The sequence below is a fragment of the Anser brachyrhynchus genome (assembly GCF_964034855.1).
Source record: "Anser brachyrhynchus genome assembly, chromosome: 36".
NCBI lineage: Eukaryota > Metazoa > Chordata > Aves > Anseriformes > Anatidae > Anser > Anser brachyrhynchus.
The window spans coordinates 166,771-187,299 of NC_137729.1; the positions used below are offsets into that span (position 1 = coordinate 166,771).

General features: G+C 61.7%; 4 protein-coding genes across 14 annotated transcripts; all 4 read right to left on the bottom strand.

Moving 5' to 3' along the window:
* Nucleotides 1–1,049: 1,049 nt before the first annotated feature.
* LOC308184564 (uncharacterized protein) lies at nucleotides 1,050–3,964 on the bottom strand. 3 transcript variants are annotated; one of them, XM_080571750.1, is made up of 9 exons: nucleotides 3,841–3,964; nucleotides 3,563–3,715; nucleotides 3,306–3,460; nucleotides 2,911–3,202; nucleotides 2,648–2,824; nucleotides 2,206–2,547; nucleotides 1,983–2,085; nucleotides 1,825–1,884; nucleotides 1,050–1,609 (listed from the first exon to the last, which is right to left on the bottom strand). In XM_080571750.1, exons 1-9 carry the CDS (start codon nucleotides 3,937–3,939, stop codon nucleotides 1,353–1,355), a joined length of 1,638 nt encoding a protein of 545 aa, XP_080427876.1. In that variant the 5' UTR covers nucleotides 3,940–3,964; the 3' UTR covers nucleotides 1,050–1,352. The 3 variants fall into 3 exon arrangements, with proteins under 3 accessions (XP_080427876.1, XP_080427874.1, XP_080427875.1); XM_080571749.1 differs by having other exon boundaries at nucleotides 1,062–1,609; nucleotides 2,206–2,307; nucleotides 2,392–2,547; nucleotides 2,648–3,460; XM_080571748.1 differs by having other exon boundaries at nucleotides 1,058–1,609; nucleotides 2,648–3,460.
* Nucleotides 3,965–4,025: 61 nt separating this feature from the next.
* On the bottom strand, nucleotides 4,026–5,673 carry LOC308184557 (uncharacterized protein; the record flags this gene model as incomplete). Its single annotated transcript, XM_080571733.1, has 6 exons — nucleotides 5,218–5,673; nucleotides 5,024–5,103; nucleotides 4,804–4,938; nucleotides 4,618–4,697; nucleotides 4,377–4,488; nucleotides 4,026–4,256 (listed from the first exon to the last, which is right to left on the bottom strand). Exons 1-6 carry the CDS (start codon nucleotides 5,486–5,488, stop codon nucleotides 4,026–4,028), a joined length of 909 nt encoding a protein of 302 aa, XP_080427859.1. The 5' UTR covers nucleotides 5,489–5,673.
* A 2,730-nt stretch (nucleotides 5,674–8,403) lies between these two features.
* LOC308184560 (uncharacterized protein) lies at nucleotides 8,404–13,230 on the bottom strand. Of its 7 annotated transcripts, XM_080571741.1 has the most exons (14): nucleotides 12,454–13,230; nucleotides 12,261–12,340; nucleotides 12,041–12,175; nucleotides 11,614–11,934; nucleotides 11,404–11,493; nucleotides 11,078–11,182; nucleotides 10,801–10,953; nucleotides 10,544–10,698; nucleotides 10,149–10,440; nucleotides 9,886–10,062; nucleotides 9,444–9,785; nucleotides 9,223–9,325; nucleotides 9,065–9,124; nucleotides 8,404–8,849 (listed from the first exon to the last, which is right to left on the bottom strand). In XM_080571741.1, exons 1-14 carry the CDS (start codon nucleotides 12,722–12,724, stop codon nucleotides 8,593–8,595), a joined length of 2,541 nt encoding a protein of 846 aa, XP_080427867.1. In that variant the 5' UTR covers nucleotides 12,725–13,230; the 3' UTR covers nucleotides 8,404–8,592. The 7 variants fall into 7 exon arrangements, with proteins under 7 accessions (XP_080427867.1, XP_080427861.1, XP_080427865.1 ...); XM_080571739.1 differs by having other exon boundaries at nucleotides 8,405–8,849; nucleotides 9,886–10,440; nucleotides 10,801–11,182; nucleotides 11,614–11,725; nucleotides 11,855–11,934; XM_080571738.1 differs by having other exon boundaries at nucleotides 8,406–8,849; nucleotides 9,444–9,545; nucleotides 9,630–9,785; nucleotides 9,886–10,440; nucleotides 10,801–11,182.
* A 4,373-nt stretch (nucleotides 13,231–17,603) lies between these two features.
* LOC308184563 (uncharacterized protein) lies at nucleotides 17,604–20,500 on the bottom strand. 3 transcript variants are annotated; one of them, XM_080571747.1, is made up of 9 exons: nucleotides 20,377–20,500; nucleotides 20,099–20,251; nucleotides 19,842–19,996; nucleotides 19,447–19,738; nucleotides 19,184–19,360; nucleotides 18,742–19,083; nucleotides 18,521–18,623; nucleotides 18,363–18,422; nucleotides 17,604–18,146 (listed from the first exon to the last, which is right to left on the bottom strand). In XM_080571747.1, the coding sequence occupies exons 1-9, from the start codon at nucleotides 20,473–20,475 to the stop codon at nucleotides 17,890–17,892; spliced, it is 1,638 nt and encodes a 545-aa protein (XP_080427873.1). In that variant the 5' UTR covers nucleotides 20,476–20,500; the 3' UTR covers nucleotides 17,604–17,889. The 3 variants fall into 3 exon arrangements, with proteins under 3 accessions (XP_080427873.1, XP_080427872.1, XP_080427871.1); XM_080571746.1 differs by having other exon boundaries at nucleotides 18,742–18,843; nucleotides 18,928–19,083; nucleotides 19,184–19,996; XM_080571745.1 differs by having other exon boundaries at nucleotides 19,184–19,996.
* Between the last annotated feature and the right edge of the window lie 29 nt (nucleotides 20,501–20,529).

The following is a 20,529-nucleotide window of genomic DNA, read 5'->3' on the forward strand; positions in this document are numbered from 1 at the left end:
CCATTTTTCACTCCCCAGTCCTTCAAAATTTCGATCTTTTTTGAAGAAGACCCCAAAAAGGGGGGCACAGCCTCGGCTCCCCCCTCACGGCGCAGGCCGGGCCCAGCAGGGAGGCTGAGGGGCCCTCAGGGAGGGCGGCCATTTTGTGGTCCCTCACGGAGCACAGAGGGGCTGAGGAGAGATGGCTGCCCGTGGCTTCTGGGGGGGACGCGGGGACGTGTCAGGGAATGGGGGGGCTCTGGGAACGGGGGGGGCTCTGCTAATTACAGTCCTCAGTCGTTAGGGTTGGAAGAGACCTCCAGGGTCACCTGGTCCCAAAAACTGAATGTGGGGCTCGAGGTTGAACGCAGTGCTCGAGGATCCCCCCCCCCCCGAAAATAAAGTTTCACAAGGTCCCCTCAAAACCCCCCTAAAAGCCTCCCAGAACACCCCAAAACCCCTAAATCTCCCCCAAACCACCCAAGGCAGCAGAATCCCCCCCCATGGGGCGCAGGTTTTCCCCCAGGCTCAGCCTTGAGCCCTCACAAATGGACTTAGAACTGAAAGGAAAGGTTTTAAAACCCCAAAATGAGGCTTCGGACCCTAAAGACAGGGTCCCCTAGCACTGAAAATTGGGATTTGGTGTGAAAAAGGAGGGTTTAATCCTGCAGTGAGAATTTGGGGTCTTGAAAAGGGAGGGTTGGATTTTAAAAAGTGGGGTTTGCACCTTAAAAAAAGAGTTTTTTTTTCACATGAAATTATAAAATCTTGAAGGTTGGAAAGATCTCTCAACCTAATCTGGAGAAATCCCCCATGAAAGCGCGCCCCTAAACCTTTTAAACTCCTCCAGGCACGGTCTAAGGAGGTTTTCTGACCTCCAGCGGTGCTTTTGGTCTGAAAAGGGTGGATTTTACCACCCAAAATGAAACGTGACCAAAATAAACTTTGTCCTATCAAAACTTTAACTGCTCAAAACTTAAAAAAAAAAAAGTGGGGTTTGGACCGTAAAAAAAAAAAAAAGAGTAGGGTTTTTTTTTTTTTTTTTCACATGAAATTATAAAGTCTTTAAGGTTGGGCTCCCCCCGTCTCGTTGGAGGCCACCTCAGCAGGCACCAAAGGAGGAGGCCGGGCACAGGAGGGAGGCCGGCGCGGAGCTGTGAGGATGATGGAGGCTGCGGAGCGCCTCCCTTAGGAGGAGAGGCCGAGGGGGTCTTTAGCTCGGAGCACGCCGAGGGGTGAACGCAGGAGGCACCGGACAAACATGGGGACGAAATTTATTTGTGGTGAGGGCGGCAAAACGTGGAGCAGGCTGCCCGGGGGGGGTGCGGAGGCTCCTCTGCAGGCATCCGAACCCCCTGCGGCCGTGAGGTGAGCTAGTCGTCCTTGCTCTGGCAGGGGGATGGGTCCTTGGACGTCCCTTCAGAGCCGGAACCTTCTGGGCTCTCCTCGGGCTGGGGCTCGGTCTTCGGCCTCTGGCGGCGCCTTCGAGGCCAGCAGCAGAGCGCCGCCAGCGGGTTCCACGGCACCGGCAGCCGCCGGAGCCACTTGCGATGCTGCAGCAGGGCCTGGATGGTGCGGGAGGTCTCCGCGCGCACCGAGGGCGCCGCGTCGTGCATCATGGGCTGCAGGACTGCGGGAGGACGGAGAGAGGCTGGAGCCTCCGCTCGGGCCGCGGAGACCCCTCCGGGAGCCCCCCAGCCGGGAGGAACGCGGGGAGCAGCCGCTCCGAGCGCCCCGCTGCCCCCCCGATTCGTTCCCCCCCCCAGCCTCCACCGCGCCTCCCCCGGGGCGGAGGCCCGGCCTCCAGTCCTCCCCCGCCCGGCCTCCAGTGCTCCCCTCACTCACTGTCGATGATTTCGCGCAGCTTCTCTTCGCTCTGGTCCTGGAGGAGCTCCGCGGCGAGCCCTAGGAGCAAAGCCGCCCGTCAGCCTCCGCCCCGGGCAGGGCGAGGGGAGGCCGCGGGGCCTCTTGCGGAGGCCGCTGGGGCAGGGAGGTGGCCTCACCGATGAACCTCACGGTCTCCTCGCGCACGGATGCCTGAGGGTCCTCCAGGTACGCCCGGCTCTGCTGTAGGCGCTTCTCTACCCGGTCTCGATCCTGCTGCAGCTGGAGAGGCCGCGAGGCTCGGTGAGCCTCCCCGGCCCCGTTTCTTCCCCCCCCCCCCCCACCCACCTCGGGGAGCCCCCGAGAGCCCCCCGCCAGCCTCGCCGCGGAGGCCGCCCTCACCAGGCACGCTCTGATCCTCCAGGTCTGCTCCATGTGGGCCACGTCCTTCAGCTCATCCCACCACAAGAGCTCCGCCGCCGCCATGAGGGCTTCTTGGGAGGCCTGCGAGGCAGCGGAGGCACGGGGCTCGGCGCCGGCTCCTCGCGCCCTCCGGCCTCGCCGCGAGCCTCCGTCGCCGGCGCTTACCTTGGCCACGCTGTGGGTCTCGTCGCTCATGCGCAGGTAGAGCGGGACGAGGATCTTGCGCACCTTCTTCCACATCTGCGTCTTGTGCCTCCACAGCACGCGCTCCATGGCCGCCTTGAAGAGCTTCATGGAGCTCTCCCGCACCGCGGCGGCCTCCTGGGGAAGAGGAAGAGGAAGGGGGACGGGGCGTTTCGGCTGCGTGGCTCCGGCACGGGGCGGGCGCCGCGGGGCCGCGGAGGCTCGTCCTCCCGCTTACGTTGTCCAGGAGAGGCTTGACCACGTCGACCAGCTCGAGGGCGGTGAGGCTGGCCGCCTTCTTCTCCACGATGCCGAGGATGTTGCCGCAGACCGCCAGGGCCGCCGCCGTGATGTGGGGCTTGCCGAACTGCAGGGTCTCCAGCACGTCCGGCAGCAGGCACTGCCCTGCCTTGGCCTGCGCCGAAAACACCGGGGCGTGAGGAGGCCGCCGCGCCGCCAGCCGAGGCCGGGAGCGGGGAGGGGAAGAGGGCGGAGGCTCACCAGCTGCGGCCTCTCCATCAGCGCCGCCAGGCCTTTGAGCGCCAGCCAGAGCAGGTGGAAGTTGGCGGTCCTGAGGCAGCGCTGCAGGCACTCCACGTCCCGCAGCTCCTTGGGGACGGGGTCTTCGGGGCGCTGGGCGTAGAGGAGGCTGAGGCGGACGAGGCTGAGGTCCTCGGCCACCCCGAGGAACTCGCGGATGTTCCTGTCGTGCAGCAGCAGGTGGAGCTCGTGCAGGAGCCGCTTCGCCATGGCGGGCACGGCAAACATCACCTCCCACATGTCCATCGAGGCGCTGCGGGCACGGAGAGGGCGTTATCGGCGGGGGCCCCGCGGGGTTATCGGGGGAGCCCCGGGGGCTGCGGTTTGGGGTGCCCTGGAGGCTCGGGGGCCGGTACCTTTCTTGGGACGGGCAGATGAAGAGCACGGTCATGAGCACGGAGCGGGGGAAGCACTCCGTGAGGAGGACGAGCAGCTCCAGGAGCCTCTTCCGCACGTCGGGCGCCGGCTGCTTCTTCAGCGTTTTGAAGAAGAAGTTGACGAAGTGCGGGACCTGCCGGGGGGACGCGGGGGGGTGAAAAGCGGCCTCCTTTCCTTCCCTGCCGGGGGGGGCGTCGAGGCCGGGGGAGGGGGCTCAGGGCGGGGGGGCTCTCACGTCCGCCAGCCAGCTGATGGGGTCTCGGGTGGTCGCGTCGAGCAGAAAGGAGACCCAGTGCTGGTCCTCGTCGCACACGCCTTCTGTCACAAGCTGCAGGCAGGTGAGGATGAGGTCCGTCCTCTGCGAGATCTTCAGGTACCTCCCGAAGGGCTGCGGAAGGCGAGGAGGAGGTTGAAGAGGAGGCCGGGGAGGGAGGAGGCCCCGGCCTCGAGGCTCTGGGGGCTGCGGGGAAAGGGGGGGGGAACGACGCGGCCGGGGGTGGCCGAGCCGCTCACCTCCAGCGAGGAGCACTTGGCCAGGAACTCGCCCAGCTTGCAGACCCTTTCCATGGCTCTCCTGCGGGCGAGGGCGTTCGCGGAGGTGCAGAAACGCATCAGGGCCTGCGAGGAGAAAAGCGAGCTGCCGGCGGGGCTCGGGAGGGCTGGGGGCTGGGGGCTGGGGGTGGCTGGGGGGGAGCCCCTCAGGAAGAAGGGGAGCCCCTCGGGGTGGGGGGGAGCAACCTGGGGTGAGGAGGAGCCCCTCGGGGTGATGAGAAGCCCCCCAGGACGACGAGAAGCCCCCCAGGACGACGAGAAGCCCCCCAGCCGGGCGCGGGACAGACCTGCACGATGCTCTGCAGCTTCTCCGGGAGCTTGGTGGCCGGCGGGCTGAGCAGCAGCAGCTGCAGCATGCTGTCCACGGCGTGCATGGTCTGCGAGTGGGGGGGGAACGAGCGTGGGGTGAGCGTGGGGCTGGGGGCGCCCCGGGAAGGGCCCTGGGGAATCCCCCGGGGAGGGGAGGGGGGGGGAGGGGAGGGGGCGCCGGCACCCACCATCACATAGAAGCGCGCGTTCAGCTTCTCCTTGGGGGGCAGCAGGAAGACGCTCTGGAAGCAGGTGTCGAGCAGCCGCAGCATCTCCCTCACCTTGATCACCTGCACCGTGCTGTGAGGAGGGGGGGGGGGAGTGAGGCCGCAGCTGAGGCCCGGCCTCGAGGAGAGGGCGCGAGGCGAGGCCCGGCCTCCCGAACCCAAGAACCCTCGGTCGAGGCCGGAGGCGGCCCCGGGCGCGTACCTCAAGGCGGCGACGGCCAGCATGGCTTGCTCTCGCACCGGAGACTGCAGCTGGTCCTGGGGCTCCGACGCCAGCACGATCTGCGGGAGGGGAGCGGGACGGGAGCTGGCACCCGGCCCCCAGCCCCCGGCGGCACCCAAGGTTGCAGCAGCCCCCCCCCGGCCGCCCGCCTCACCCCCTTCTCACCTCGATGTGCCTGGCCACGTCGGTGCGGCGACAGAAGCAGTCGAGGCCCGCCGACAGCCCCTTCTCGCGGGCGGTGGTGCAGACGCTGCAGACGCTCTCCAGAAACTTCATTTTCTGCTCCTCGCTCAGGTGGCTCTGCGGGAGACCCCCGGTGAGGGGGGGGAGCCCCGGCCGGGAGCCCCCCCCCCAGCCCCCAAGCATCCACGGGGGTCGCCTTTACCTTTTGCTTGTTGGTTACAAAGGCGTCAATGGTGGTCACGGCCTCCTCTTCCTCCTGGTACACGGCCAGGTCGTCGAAGGCTGGGGGAGAGACAGCGAAGGGGGCCATGAGGGGAGAGCGGCGGCAGGGGCGGCGGCGAGCCCCCCCCCCGGGGGAGCTCGGCGCGTTCGTGGCGGGGGTTTCTCTGCACTCACGGCCCGGCAGCGGCACGACCTCCTCCTCCTCCTCCTCCTGCTTCACCTCGAGGAAGTCGGAGGATTCCTCGATGGGGGTGGCCCAGCTGTCCACCCAGGCCAAGCGGGGCCGCTCGGGGGGGGGTTTGTCTGCCATGGTGAGGGGGGCGCGAAGGGAGGGAATGAAGCTCCACGCGGGGTGGGTCTCCGGCTCGCTCCCTCTCGCTCCTGCCCTGTCCTGACAGGCACTGGGGGGGGCGGCGAGGCGGCAACGGCTTTTATGTCGTGACATGGCGCGGGTCACTAAGGGACCACCCCCAGGTCACAAAGGGACCCTAACAACAGCACCCGCCCGGCCATGAGACCCCAAAAAGGGGGGGGCACGGCCTCAGCTCCCCCACCCCACACCCTCGTCAGCCTCCCATAAAAGGCCCCAGAACACCCCAAAACCCCTAAATCTCCCCCAAACCACCCAAGGCAGCAGAATCCCCCCCATGGGGCGCAGGGTTTCCCCCAGGCTCGGCCTTGAGCCCTCACAAATGGACTTAGAACTGAAAGGAAAGGTTTTAAAACCCCAAAATGAGGCTTCGGACCCTAAAGACAGGGTCCCCTAGCACTGAAAATTGGGATTTGGTGTGAAAAAGGAGGGTTTAATCCTGCAGTGAGAATTTGGGGTCTTGAAAAGGGAGGGTTGGATTTTAAAAAGTGGGGTTTGCACCTTAAAAAAAGAGGTTTATAGCCAAAAATTACAAAATCTTGAAGGTTGGAAAGATCTCTTAACCTAATTTTGGAGAAATCCCCCATGAAAGCATGCCCTTAAACCTTTTAAAGTCCTCCAGGCATGGTCCAAGGAGGACCTCCAAGGAGGTTTTCTGGTCTCAAACAGAGCTTTTGGGCTGAAAAGGGTGGGATTTCCCATAATAAAACTTGACCAAAATAAACTTTGTCCTCTCAAAACTTAATCCTCTCAAAACTTTATTCTCTCAAAACCAAATTTACCAAAATAAAACTTTATTCTCTCAAAACAGGGCTGGGGTGTGACCCCTCATTTTTCCACCCAAATCCTTGAACTTTTGCTCTTTACTGTGTGCCGTAAACCCACAAAACCCCGTTTTCCACCCCAGTCCTTCAGAATTTCGATCTTTTTTCGAGGAGACCCCAAAAACGGGGGCACAGCCTCGGCTCCCCCCTCACGGCGCAGGCCGGGCCCAGCAGGGAGGCTGAGGGGCCCTCACGGAGGGCGGCCATTTTGTGGTCCCTCACGGAGCACAGAGGGGAGCACAGAGAGGTTTTAAAACCCCAAAATGAGGCTTCCGACCCTAAAGACAGGGTCCCCTAGCACTGAAAACTGGGATTTGGTGTGAAAAAGGAGGGTTTAATCCTGCAGTGAGAATTTGGGGTCTTGAAAAGGGAGGGTTGGATTTAAAAAAGTGGGGTTTGCACCTTAAAAAAAAAAAAAAAGAGTAGTTTTTTTTGTTTGTTTGCTTGTTTGTTTTTCACATGAAATTATAAAGTCTTTAAGGTTGGGCTCCCCCCGTCTCGTTGGAGGCCACCTCAGCAGGCGCCAAAGGAGGAGGCCGGGCACAGGAGAGAGGCTGAGGGAGCCCTCAGGGAGGGTGGCCATTTTGTGGTCCCTTAAAAAGATTTTTTTTAGCCTGAAATGATAAAATCTTTAAGGTTGGAAAGATCTCTCAACCTAATCTGGAGAAATCCCCCATGAAAGCGCGCCCCTAAACCTTTCAAACTCCTCCAGGCACGGTCTAAGGAGGTTTTCTGACCTCCAACGGTGCTTTTGGTCTGAAAAGGGTGGATTTTCCCAAAATGAAAATTGACCAAAATAAACTTTGTCCTATCAGAACTTTAACTGCTCAAAACTTTCTCCTCTCAAAACAAAATTTACCAAAATAAAACTTTATTCTCTCAAAACGGGGCTGGGGTTTGATCCCTCATTTGTCCACCCAGAGCCTTGAACTTTTGTGTTTCCCACGTGCTCTACAACCACAAAACCCCATTTTTCACTCCCCAGTCCTTCAAAATTTCGATCTTTTTTGAAGAAGACCCCAAAAAGGGGGGCACAGCCTCGGCTCCCCCCTCACGGCGCAGGCCGGGCCCAGCAGGGAGGCTGAGGGGCCCTCAGGGAGGGCGGCCATTTTGTGGTCCCTCACGGAGCACAGAGGGGCTGAGGAGAGATGGCTGCCCGTGGCTTCTGGGGGGGACGCGGGGACGTGTCAGGGAATGGGGGGGCTCTGGGAACGGGGGGGGCTCTGCTAATTACAGTCCTCAGTCGTTAGGGTTGGAAGAGACCTCCAGGGTCACCTGGTCCCAAAAACTGAATGTGGGGCTCGAGGTTGAACGCAGTGCTCGAGGATCCCCCCCACCCCCGAAAATAAAGCTTCACAAAGCACCCCCCCCTCCCCTCCCAAAAAAAGCACAAAGCTCCCCTCAAAACCCCCCTAAAAGCCTCCCAGAACACCGCAAAACCCCTAAATCTCCCCCAAACCACCCAAGGCACCAGAATCCCCCCCCATGGGGCGCAGGTTTTCCCCCAGGCTCGGCCTTGAGCCCTCACAAATGGACTTAGAACTGAAAGGAAAGGTTTTAAAACCCCAAAATGAGGCTTCGGACCCTAAAGACAGGGTCCCCTAGCACTGAAAATTGGGATTTGGTGTGAAAAAGGAGGGTTTAATCCTGCAGTGAGAATTTGGGGTCTTGAAAAGGGAGGGTTGGATTTTAAAAAGTGGGGTTTGCACCTTAAAAAAAGAGTTTTTTTTTCACATGAAATTATAAAATCTTGAAGGTTGGAAAGATCTCTCAACCTAATCTGGAGAAATCCCCCATGAAAGCGCGCCCCTAAACCTTTTAAACTCCTCCAGGCACGGTCTAAGGAGGTTTTCTGACCTCCAGCGGTGCTTTTGGTCTGAAAAGGGTGGATTTTACCACCCAAAATGAAACGTGACCAAAATAAACTTTGTCCTATCAAAACTTTAACTGCTCAAAACTTAAAAAAAAAAAGTGGGGTTTGGACCGTAAAAAAAAAAAAAAGAGTAGGGTTTTTTTTTTTTTTTTTCACATGAAATTATAAAGTCTTTAAGGTTGGGCTCCCCCCGTCTCGTTGGAGGCCACCTCAGCAGGCACCAAAGGAGGAGGCCGGGCACAGGAGGGAGGCCGGCGCGGAGCTGTGAGGATGATGGAGGCTGCGGAGCGCCTCCCTTAGGAGGAGAGGCCGAGGGGGTCTTTAGCTCGGAGGACGCCAAGGGGTGAACGCAGGAGGCACCGGACAAACATGGGGACGAAATTTATTTGTGGTGAGGGCGGCAAAACGTGGAGCAGGCTGCCCGGGGGGGGGTGCGGAGGCTCCTCTGCAGGCATCCGAACCCCCTGCGGCCGTGAGGTGAGCTAGTCGTCCTTGCTCTGGCAGGGGGATGGGTCCTTGGACGTCCCTTCAGAGCCGGAACCTTCTGGGCTCTCCTCGGGCTGGGGCTCGGTCTTCGGCCTCTGGCGGCGCCTTCGAGGCCAGCAGCAGAGCGCCGCCAGCGGGTTCCACGGCACCGGCAGCCGCCGGAGCCACTTGCGATGCTGCAGCAGGGCCTGGATGGTGCGGGAGGTCTCCGCGCGCACCGAGGGCGCCGCGTCGTGCATCATGGGCTGCAGGACTGCGGGAGGACGGAGAGAGGCTGGAGCCTCCGCTCGGGCCGCGGAGACCCCTCCGGGAGCCCCCCAGCCGGGAGGAACGCGGGGAGCAGCCGCTCCGAGCGCCCCGCGGCCCCCCCGATTCGTTCCCCCCCCCAGCCTCCACCGCGCCTCCCCCGGGGCGGAGGCCCGGCCTCCAGTCCTCCCCCGCCCGGCCTCCAGTGCTCCCCTCACTCACTGTCGATGATTTCGCGCAGCTTCTCTTCGCTCTGGTCCTGGAGGAGCTCCGCGGCGAGCCCTAGGAGCAAAGCCGCCCGTCAGCCTCCGCCCCGGGCAGGGCGAGGGGAGGCCGCGGGGCCTCTTGCGGAGGCCGCTGGGGCAGGGAGGTGGCCTCACCGATGAACCTCACGGTCTCCTCGCGCACGGATGCCTGAGGGTCCTCCAGGTACGCCCGGCTCTGCTGTAGGCGCTTCTCTACCCGGTCTCGATCCTGCTGCAGCTGGAGAGGCCGCGAGGCTCGGTGAGCCTCCCCGGCCCCGTTTCTTCCCCCCCCCCCCACCCACCTCGGGGAGCCCCCGAGAGCCCCCCGCCAGCCTCGCCGCGGAGGCCGCCCTCACCAGGCACGCTCTGATCCTCCAGGTCTGCTCCATGTGGGCCACGTCCTTCAGCTCATCCCACCACAAGAGCTCCGCCGCCGCCATGAGGGCTTCTTGGGAGGCCTGCGAGGCAGCGGAGGCACGGGGCTCGGCGCCGGCTCCTCGCGCCCTCCGGCCTCGCCGCGAGCCTCCGTCGCCGGCGCTTACCTTGGCCACGCTGTGGGTCTCGTCGCTCATGCGCAGGTAGAGCGGGACGAGGATCTTGCGCACCTTCTTCCACATCTGCGTCTTGTGCCTCCACAGCACGCGCTCCATGGCCGCCTTGAAGAGCTTCATGGAGCTCTCCCGCACCGCGGCGGCCTCCTGGGGAAGAGGAAGAGGAAGGGGGACGGGGCGTTTCGGCTGCGTGGCTCCGGCACGGGGCGGGCGCCGCGGGGCCGCGGAGGCTCGTCCTCCCGCTTACGTTGTCCAGGAGAGGCTTGACCACGTCGACCAGCTCGAGGGCGGTGAGGCTGGCCGCCTTCTTCTCCACGATGCCGAGGATGTTGCCGCAGACCGCCAGGGCCGCCGCCGTGATGTGGGGCTTGCCGAACTGCAGGGTCTCCAGCACGTCCGGCAGCAGGCACTGCCCTGCCTTGGCCTGCGCCGAAAACACCGGGGCGTGAGGAGGCCGCCGCGCCGCCAGCCGAGGCCGGGAGCGGGGAGGGGAAGAGGGCGGAGGCTCACCAGCTGCGGCCTCTCCATCAGCGCCGCCAGGCCTTTGAGCGCCAGCCAGAGCAGGTGGAAGTTGGCGGTCCTGAGGCAGCGCTGCAGGCACTCCACGTCCCGCAGCTCCTTGGGGACGGGGTCTTCGGGGCGCTGGGCGTAGAGGAGGCTGAGGCGGACGAGGCTGAGGTCCTCGGCCACCCCGAGGAACTCGCGGATGTTCCTGTCGTGCAGCAGCAGGTGGAGCTCGTGCAGGAGCCGCTTCGCCATGGCGGGCACGGCAAACATCACCTCCCACATGTCCATCGAGGCGCTGCGGGCACGGAGAGGGCGTTATCGGCGGGGGCCCCGCGGGGTTATCGGGGGAGCCCCGGGGGCTGCGGTTTGGGGTGCCCTGGAGGCTCGGGGGCCGGTACCTTTCTTGGGACGGGCAGATGAAGAGCACGGTCATGAGCACGGAGCGGGGGAAGCACTCCGTGAGGAGGACGAGCAGCTCCAGGAGCCTCTTCCGCACGTCGGGCGCCGGCTGCTTCTTCAGCGTTTTGAAGAAGAAGTTGACGAAGTGCGGGACCTGCCGGGGGGACGCGGGGGGGTGAAAAGCGGCCTCCTTTCCTTCCCTGCCGGGGGGGGCGTCGAGGCCGGGGGAGGGGGCTCAGGGCGGGGGGGCTCTCACGTCCGCCAGCCAGCTGATGGGGTCTCGGGTGGTCGCGTCGAGCAGAAAGGAGACCCAGTGCTGGTCCTCGTCGCACACGCCTTCTGTCACAAGCTGCAGGCAGGTGAGGATGAGGTCCGTCCTCTGCGAGATCTTCAGGTACCTCCCGAAGGGCTGCGGAAGGCGAGGAGGAGGTTGAAGAGGAGGCCGGGGAGGGAGGAGGCCCCGGCCTCGAGGCTCTGGGGGCTGCGGGGAAAGGGGGGGGAACGACGCGGCCGGGGGTGGCCGAGCCGCTCACCTCCAGCGAGGAGCACTTGGCCAGGAACTCGCCCAGCTTGCAGACCCTTTCCATGGCTCTCCTGCGGGCGAGGGCGTTCGCGGAGGTGCAGAAACGCATCAGGGCCTGCGAGGAGAAAAGCGAGCTGCCGGCGGGGCTCGGGAGGGCTGGGGGCTGGGGGCTGGGGGTGGCTGGGGGGGAGCCCCTCAGGAAGAAGGGGAGCCCCTCGGGGTGGGGGGGAGCAACCTGGGGTGAGGAGGAGCCCCTCGGGGTGATGAGAAGCCCCCCAGGACGACGAGAAGCCCCCCAGGACGACGAGAAGCCCCCCAGCCGGGCGCGGGACAGACCTGCACGACGCTCTGCAGCTTCTCCGGGAGCTTGGTGGCCGGCGGGCTGAGCAGCAGCAGCTGCAGCATGCTGTCCACGGCGTGCATGGTCTGCGAGTGGGGGGGGAACGAGCGTGGGGTGAGCGTGGGGCTGGGGGCGCCCCGGGAAGGGCCCTGGGGAACCCCCCGGGGGGGGGAGGGGGGGGGAGGGGAGGGGGCGCCGGCACCCACCATCACATAGAAGCGCGCGTTCAGCTTCTCCTTGGGGGGCAGCAGGAAGACGCTCTGGAAGCAGGTGTCGAGCAGCCGCAGCATCTCCCTCACCTTGATCACCTGCACCGTGCTGCGAGGAGAGGGGGGGGGAGTGAGGCCGCAGCTGAGGCCCGGCCTCGAGGAGAGGGCGCGAGGCGAGGCCCGGCCTCCCGAACCCAAGAACCCTCGGTCGAGGCCGGAGGCGGCCCCGGGCGCGTACCTCAAGGCGGCGACGGCCAGCATGGCTTGCTCTCGCACCGGAGACTGCAGCTGGTCCTGGGGCTCCGACGCCAGCACGATCTGCGGGAGGGGAGCGGGACGGGAGCTGGCACCCGGCCCCCAGCCCCCGGCGGCACCCAAGGTTGCAGCAGCCCCCCCCCGGCCGCCCGCCTCACCCCCTTCTCACCTCGATGTGCCTGGCCACGTCGGTGCGGCGACAGAAGCAGTCGAGGCCCGCCGACAGCCCCTTCTCGCGGGCGGTGGTGCAGACGCTGCAGACGCTCTCCAGAAACTTCATTTTCTGCTCCTCGCTCAGGTGGCTCTGCGGGAGACCCCCGGTGAGGGGGGGGAGCCCCGGCCGGGAGCCCCCCCCCCAGCCCCCAAGCATCCACGGGGGTCGCCTTTACCTTTTGCTTGTTGGTTACAAAGGCGTCAATGGTGGTCACGGCCTCCTCTTCCTCCTGGTACACGGCCAGGTCGTCGAAGGCTGGGGGAGAGACAGCGAAGGGGGCCATGAGGGGAGAGCGGCGGCAGGGGCGGCGGCGAGCCCCCCCCCGGGGGAGCTCGGCGCGTTCGTGGCGGGGGTTTCTCTGCACTCACGGCCCGGCAGCGGCACGACCTCCTCCTCCTCCTCCTCCTGCTTCACCTCGAGGAAGTCGGAGGATTCCTCAATGGGGGTGGCCCAGCTGTCCACCCAGGCCAAGCGGGGCCGCTCGGGGGGGGGTTTGTCTGCCATGGTGAGGGGGGCGCGAAGGGAGGGAATGAAGCTCCACGCGGGGTGGGTCTCCGGCTCGCTCCCTCTCGCTCCTGCCCTGTCCTGACAGGCACTGGGGGGGGCGGCGAGGCGGCAACGGCTTTTATGTCGTGACATGGCGCGGGTCTCAAAGGGACCCTAACAACAGCACCCGCCCGGCCATGAGACCCCAAAAAGGGGGGGGCACGGCCTCAGCTCCCCCACCCCACACCCTCGTCAGCCTCCCATAAAAGGCCCCAGAACACCCCAAAACCCCTAAATCTCCCCCAAAATCTTTAAGGCTGGAAAGATCTCTCAACCTAATCTGGAGAAATCCCCCATGAAAGCGCGCCCCTAAACCTTTCAAACTCCTCCAGGCACGCTCTAAGGAGGTTTTCTGACCTCCAACGGAGCTTTTGAGTTGAAAAGGGTGGATTTTCCCAAAATAAAAATTTGCCAAAGTAAAACCATGTCTTCTCAAAACTTTGTCCTCTCAAAACTTTCTCCTCTCAAAACAAAATTTACCAAAATAAAACTTTCTCCTCTCAAAATGGGTTAGGGGTTCGACCCCTCATTTTGACCACCCAGAGCCTTGAACTTTTGTGTTTCCCACGTGCTCTACAACCACAAAACCCCATTTTTCACTCCCCAGTCCTTCAGAATTTCGATCTTTTTTCGAGGAGACCCCAAAAACGGGGGCACAGCCTCGGCTCCCCCCTCACGGCGCAGGCCGGGCCCAGCAGGGAGGCTGAGGGGCCCTCAGGGAGGGCGGCCATTTTGTGGTCCCTCACGGAGCACAGAGGGGCTGAGGAGAGATGGCTGCCCGTGGCTTCTGGGGGGGACGCGGGGACGTGTCAGGGAATGGGGGGGCTCTGGGAACGGGGGGGGCTCTGCTAATTACAGTCCTCAGTCGTTAGGGTTGGAAGAGACCTCCAGGGTCACCTGGTCCCAAAAACTGAATGTGGGGCTCGAGGTTGAACGCAGTGCTCGAGGATCCCCCCCACCCCCGAAAATAAAGCTTCAGAAAGCACCCCCCCCCAAAAAAAAGCACAAAGCTCCCCTCAAAACCCCCATAAAAGGCCCCAGAACACCCCAAAACCCCTAAATCTCCCCCAAACCACCCAAGGCAGCAGAATCCCCCCCATGGGGCGCAGGTTTTCCCCCAGGCTCGGCCTTGAGCCCTCACAAATGGACTTAGAACTGAAAGGAAAGGTTTTAAAACCCCAAAATGAGGCTTCGGACCCTAAAGACAGGGTCCCCTAGCACTGAAAATTGGGATTTGGTGTGAAAAAGGAGGGTTTAATCCTGCAGTGAGAATTTGGGGTCTTGAAAAGGGAGGGTTGGATTTTAAAAAGTGGGGTTTGCACCTTAAAAAAAAAAAAAAAGAGTAGTTTTTTTTGTTTGTTTGCTTGTTTGTTTTTCACATGAAAGTATAAAGTCTTTAAGGTTGGGCTCCCCCCGTCTCGTTGGAGGCCACCTCAGCAGGCGCCAAAGGAGGAGGCCGGGCACAGGAGGGAGGCTGAGGGAGCCCTCAGGGAGGGCGGCCATTTTGTGGTCCCTTAAAAAGATTTTTTTTAGCCTGAAACGATAAAATCTTTAAGGTTGGAAAGATCTCTCAACCTAATCTGGAGAAATCCCCCACGAAAGCACGCCCCTGAACCTTTTAAACTCCTCCAGGCACGCTCTAAGGAGGTTTTCTGACCTCCAACGGTGCTTTTGGTCTGAAAAGGGTGGATTTTCCCAAAATGAAAATTGACCAAAATAAACTTTGTCCTATCAAAACTTTAACTGCTCAAAACTTTCTCCTCTCAAAACGAAATTTACCAAAATAAAACTTTATTCTCTCAAAACGGGGCTGGGGTTTGATCCCTCATTTGTCCACCCAAATCCTTGAACTTTTGTGTTTACCACGTGCTCTACAACCACAAAACCCCATTTTTCACTCCCCAGTCCTTCAAAATTTCGATTTTTTTTGAAGAAGACCCCAAAAAGGGGGGCACAGCCTCGGCTCCCCCCTCACGGCGCAGGCCGGGCCCAGCAGGGAGGCTGAGGGGGCCCTCAGGGAGGGTGGCCATTTTGTGGTCCCTCACGGAGCACAGAGGGGCTGAGGAGAGATGGCTGCCCGTGGCTTCTGGGGGGGACACGGGGACGTGTCAGGGAATGGGGGGGCTCTGGGAACGGGGGGGGCTCTGCTAATTACAGTCCTCAGTCGTTAGGGTTGGAAGAGACCTCCAGGGTCATCTGGTCCCAAAAACTGAATGTGGGACTCGAGGTTCAACGCAATGCTCGAGGATCCCCCCCCCCCCGAAAATAAAGCTTCACAAAGCACCCCCCCCCAAAAAAAAGCACAAGGTCCCCTCAAAACCCCCCTAAAAGCCCCCAGAACACCCCAAAACCCCTAAATCTCCCCCAAACCACCCAAGGCAGCAGAATCCCCCCCATGGGGCGCAGGGTTTCCCCCAGGCTCGGCCTTGAGCCCTCACAAATGGACTGAGAACTGAAAGGAAAGGTTTTAAAACCCCAAAATGAGGCTTCGGACCCTAAAGACAGGGTCCCCTAGCACTGAAAATTGGGATTTGGTGTGAAAAAGGAGGGTTTAATCCTGCAGTGAGAATTTGGGGTCTTGAAAAGGGAGGGTTGGATTTTAAAAAGTGGGGTTTGCACCTTAAAAAAAGAGGTTTATAGCCAAAAATTACAAAATCTTTAAGGTTGGAAAGATCTCTTAACCTAATTTTGGAGAAATCCCCCATGAAAGCATGCCCTTAAACCTTTTAAAGTCCTCCAGGCATGGTCCAAGGAGGACCTCCAAGGAGGTTTTCTGGTCTCAAACAGAGCTTTTGGGCTGAAAAGGGTGGGATTTCCCATAATAAAACTTGACCAAAATAAACTTTGTCCTCTCAAAACTTAATCCTCTCAAAACTTTATTCTCTCAAAACCAAATTTACCAAAATAAAACTTTATTCTCTCAAAACAGGGCTGGGGTGTGACCCCTCATTTTTCCACCCAAATCCTTGAACTTTTGCTCTTTACTGTGTGCCGTAAACCCACAAAACCCCGTTTTCCACCCCAGTCCTTCAGAATTTCGATTTGTTTTCGAGGAGACCCCAAAAAGGGGGGCACAGCCTCGGCTCCCCCCTCACGGCGCAGGCCGGGCCCAGCAGGGAGGCTGAGGGGCCCTCACGGAGGGCGGCCATTTTGTGGTCCCTCACGGAGCACAGAGGGGAGCACAGAGAGGTTTTAAAATCCCAAAATGAGGCTTCCGACCCTAAAGACAGGGTCCCCTAGCACTGAAAACTGGGATTTGGTGTGAAAAAGGAGGGTTTAATCCTGCAGTGAGAATTTGGGGTCTTGAAAAGGGAGGGTTGGATTTAAAAAAGTGGGGTTTGCACCTTAAAAAAAAAAAAAAAGAGTAGTTTTTTTTGTTTGTTTGCTTGTTTGTTTTTCACATGAAATTATAAAGTCTTTAAGGTTGGGCTCCCCCCGTCTCGTTGGAGGCCACCTCAGCAGGCGCCAAAGGAGGAGGCCGGGCACAGGAGGGAGGCTGAGGGAGCCCTCAGGGAGGGCGGCCATTTTGTGGTCCCTTAAAAAGATTTTTTTTAGCCTGAAACGATAAAATCTTTAAGGTTGGAAAGATCTCTCAACCTAATCTGGAGAAATCCCCCACGAAAGCACGCCCCTGAACCTTTTAAACTCCTCCAGGCACGCTCTAAGGAGGTTTTCTGACCTCCAACGGTGCTTTTGGTCTGAAAAGGGTGGATTTTCCCAAAATGAAAATTGACCAAAATAAACTTTGTCCTATCAGAACTTTAACTGCTCAAAACTTTCTCCTCTCAAAACAAAATTTACCAAAATAAAACTTTATTCTCTCAAAACGGGGCTGGGGTTTGATCCCTCATTTGTCCACCCAGAGCCTTGAACTTTTGTGTTTCCCACGTGCTCTACAACCACAAAACCCCATTTTTCACTCCCCAGTCCTTCAAAATTTCGATCTTTTTTGAAGAAGACCCCAAAAAGGGGGGCACAGCCTCGGCTCCCCCCTCACGGCGCAGGCTGGGCCCAGCAGGGAGGCTGAGGGGCCCTCAGGGAGGGCGGCCATTTTGTGGTCCCTCACGGAGCACAGAGGGGCTGAGGAGAGATGGCTGCCCGTGGCTTCTGGGGGGGACGCGGGGACGTGTCAGGGAATGGGGGGGCTCTGGGAACGGGGGGGGCTCTGCTAATTACAGTCCTCAGTCGTTAGGGTTGGAAGAGACCTCCAGGGTCATCTGGTCCCAAAAACTGAATGTGGGGCTCGAGGTTGAACGCAGTGCTCGAGGATCCCCCCCCGAAAATAAAGTTTCACAAGGTCCCCTCAAAACCCCCCTAAAAGCCTCCCAGAACACCCCAAAACCCCTAAATCTCCCCCAAACCACCCAAGGCAGCAGAATCCCCCCCCATGGGGCGCAGGTTTTCCCCCAGGCTCAGCCTTGAGCCCTCACAAATGGACTTAGAACTGAAAGGAAAGGTTTTAAAACCCCAAAATGAGGCTTCGGACCCTAAAGACAGGGTCCCCTAGCACTGAAAATTGGGATTTGGTGTGAAAAAGGAGGGTTTAATCCTGCAGTGAGAATTTGGGGTCTTGAAAAGGGAGGGTTGGATTTTAAAAAGTGGGGTTTGCACCTTAAAAAAAGAGTTTTTTTTTCACATGAAATTATAAAATCTTGAAGGTTGGAAAGATCTCTCAACCTAATCTGGAGAAATCCCCCATGAAAGCGCGCCCCTAAACCTTTTAAACTCCTCCAGGCACGGTCTAAGGAGGTTTTCTGACCTCCAGCGGTGCTTTTGGTCTGAAAAGGGTGGATTTTACCACCCAAAATGAAACGTGACCAAAGTAAACTTTGTCCTATCAAAACTTTAACTGCTCAAAACTTAAAAAAAAAAAAGTGGGGTTTGGACCGTAAAAAAAAAAAAAAGAGTAGGGTTTTTTTTTTTTTTTTTCACATGAAATTATAAAGTCTTTAAGGTTGGGCTCCCCCCGTCTCGTTGGAGGCCACCTCAGCAGGCACCAAAGGAGGAGGCCGGGCACAGGAGGGAGGCCGGCGCGGAGCTGTGAGGATGATGGAGGCTGCGGAGCGCCTCCCTTAGGAGGAGAGGCCGAGGGGGTCTTTAGCTCGGAGGACGCCGAGGGGTGAACGCAGGAGGCACCGGACAAACATGGGGACGAAATTTATTTGTGGTGAGGGCGGCAAAACGTGGAGCAGGCTGCCCGGGGGGGGGTGCGGAGGCTCCTCTGCAGGCATCCGAACCCCCTGCGGCCGTGAGGTGAGCTAGTCGTCCTTGCTCTGGCAGGGGGATGGGTCCTTGGACGTCCCTTCAGAGCCGGAACCTTCTGGGCTCTCCTCGGGCTGGGGCTCGGTCTTCGGCCTCTGGCGGCGCCTTCGAGGCCAGCAGCAGAGCGCCGCCAGCGGGTTCCACGGCACCGGCAGCCGCCGGAGCCACTTGCGATGCTGCAGCAGGGCCTGGATGGTGCGGGAGGTCTCCGCGCGCACCGAGGGCGCCGCGTCGTGCATCATGGGCTGCAGGACTGCGGGAGGACGGAGAGAGGCTGGAGCCTCCGCTCGGGCCGCGGAGACCCCTCCGGGAGCCCCCCAGCCGGGAGGAACGCGGGGAGCAGCCGCTCCGAGCGCCCCGCGGCCCCCCCGATTCGTTCCCCCCCCCCAGCCTCCACCGCGCCTCCCCCGGGGCGGAGGCCCGGCCTCCAGTCCTCCCCCGCCTGGCCTCCAGTGCTCCCCTCACTCACTGTCGATGATTTCGCGCAGCTTCTCTTCGCTCTGGTCCTGGAGGAGCTCCGCGGCGAGCCCTAGGAGCAAAGCCGCCCGTCAGCCTCCGCCCCGGGCAGGGCGAGGGGAGGCCGCGGGGCCTCTTGCGGAGGCCGCTGGGGCAGGGAGGTGGCCTCACCGATGAACCTCACGGTCTCCTCGCGCACGGATGCCTGAGGGTCCTCCAGGTACGCCCGGCTCTGCTGTAGGCGCTTCTCTACCCGGTCTCGATCCTGCTGCAGCTGGAGAGGCCGCGAGGCTCGGTGAGCCTCCCCGGCCCCGTTTCTTCCCCCCCCCCCCACCCACCTCGGGGAGCCCCCGAGAGCCCCCCGCCAGCCTCGCCGCGGAGGCCGCCCTCACCAGGCACGCTCTGATCCTCCAGGTCTGCTCCATGTGGGCCACGTCCTTCAGCTCATCCCACCACAAGAGCTCCGCCGCCGCCATGAGGGCTTCTTGGGAGGCCTGCGAGGCAGCGGAGGCACGGGGCTCGGCGCCGGCTCCTCGCGCCCTCCGGCCTCGCCGCGAGCCTCCGTCGCCGGCGCTTACCTTGGCCACGCTGTGGGTCTCGTCGCTCATGCGCAGGTAGAGCGGGACGAGGATCTTGCGCACCTTCTTCCACATCTGCGTCTTGTGCCTCCACAGCACGCGCTCCATGGCCGCCTTGAAGAGCTTCATGGAGCTCTCCCGCACCGCGGCGGCCTCCTGGGGAAGAGGAAGAGGAAGGGGGACGGGGCGTTTCGGCTGCGTGGCTCCGGCACGGGGCGGGCGCCGCGGGGCCGCGGAGGCTCGTCCTCCCGCTTACGTTGTCCAGGAGAGGCTTGACCACGTCGACCAGCTCGAGGGCGGTGAGGCTGGCCGCCTTCTTCTCCACGATGCCGAGGATGTTGCCGCAGACCGCCAGGGCCGCCGCCGTGATGTGGGGCTTGCCGAACTGCAGGGTCTCCAGCACGTCCGGCAGCAGGCACTGCCCTGCCTTGGCCTGCGCCGAAAACACCGGGGCGTGAGGAGGCCGCCGCGCCGCCAGCCGAGGCCGGGAGCGGGGAGGGGAAGAGGGCGGAGGCTCACCAGCTGCGGCCTCTCCATCAGCGCCGCCAGGCCTTTGAGCGCCAGCCAGAGCAGGTGGAAGTTGGCGGTCCTGAGGCAGCGCTGCAGGCACTCCACGTCCCGCAGCTCCTTGGGGACGGGGTCTTCGGGGCGCTGGGCGTAGAGGAGGCTGAGGCGGACGAGGCTGAGGTCCTCGGCCACCCCGAGGAACTCGCGGATGTTCCTGTCGTGCAGCAGCAGGTGGAGCTCGTGCAGGAGCCGCTTCGCCATGGCGGGCACGGCAAACATCACCTCCCACATGTCCATCGAGGCGCTGCGGGCACGGAGAGGGCGTTATCGGCGGGGGCCCCGCGGGGTTATCGGGGGAGCCCCGGGGGCTGCGGTTTGGGGTGCCCTGGAGGCTCGGGGGCCGGTACCTTTCTTGGGACGGGCAGATGAAGAGCACGGTCATGAGCACGGAGCGGGGGAAGCACTCCGTGAGGAGGACGAGCAGCTCCAGGAGCCTCTTCCGCACGTCGGGCGCCGGCTGCTTCTTCAGCGTTTTGAAGAAGAAGTTGACGAAGTGCGGGACCTGCCGGGGGGACGCGGGGGGGTGAAAAGCGGCCTCCTTTCCTTCCCTGCCGGGGGGGGCGTCGAGGCCGGGGGAGGGGGCTCAGGGCGGGGGGGCTCTCACGTCCGCCAGCCAGCTGATGGGGTCTCGGGTGGTCGCGTCGAGCAGAAAGGAGACCCAGTGCTGGTCCTCGTCGCACACGCCTTCTGTCACAAGCTGCAGGCAGGTGAGGATGAGGTCCGTCCTCTGCGAGATCTTCAGGTACCTCCCGAAGGGCTGCGGAAGGCGAGGAGGAGGTTGAAGAGGAGGCCGGGGAGGGAGGAGGCCCCGGCCTCGAGGCTCTGGGGGCTGCGGGGAAAGGGGGGGGGAACGACGCGGCCGGGGGTGGCCGAGCCGCTCACCTCCAGCGAGGAGCACTTGGCCAGGAACTCGCCCAGCTTGCAGACCCTTTCCATGGCTCTCCTGCGGGCGAGGGCGTTCGCGGAGGTGCAGAAACGCATCAGGGCCTGCGAGGAGAAAAGCGAGCTGCCGGCGGGGCTCGGGAGGGCTGGGGG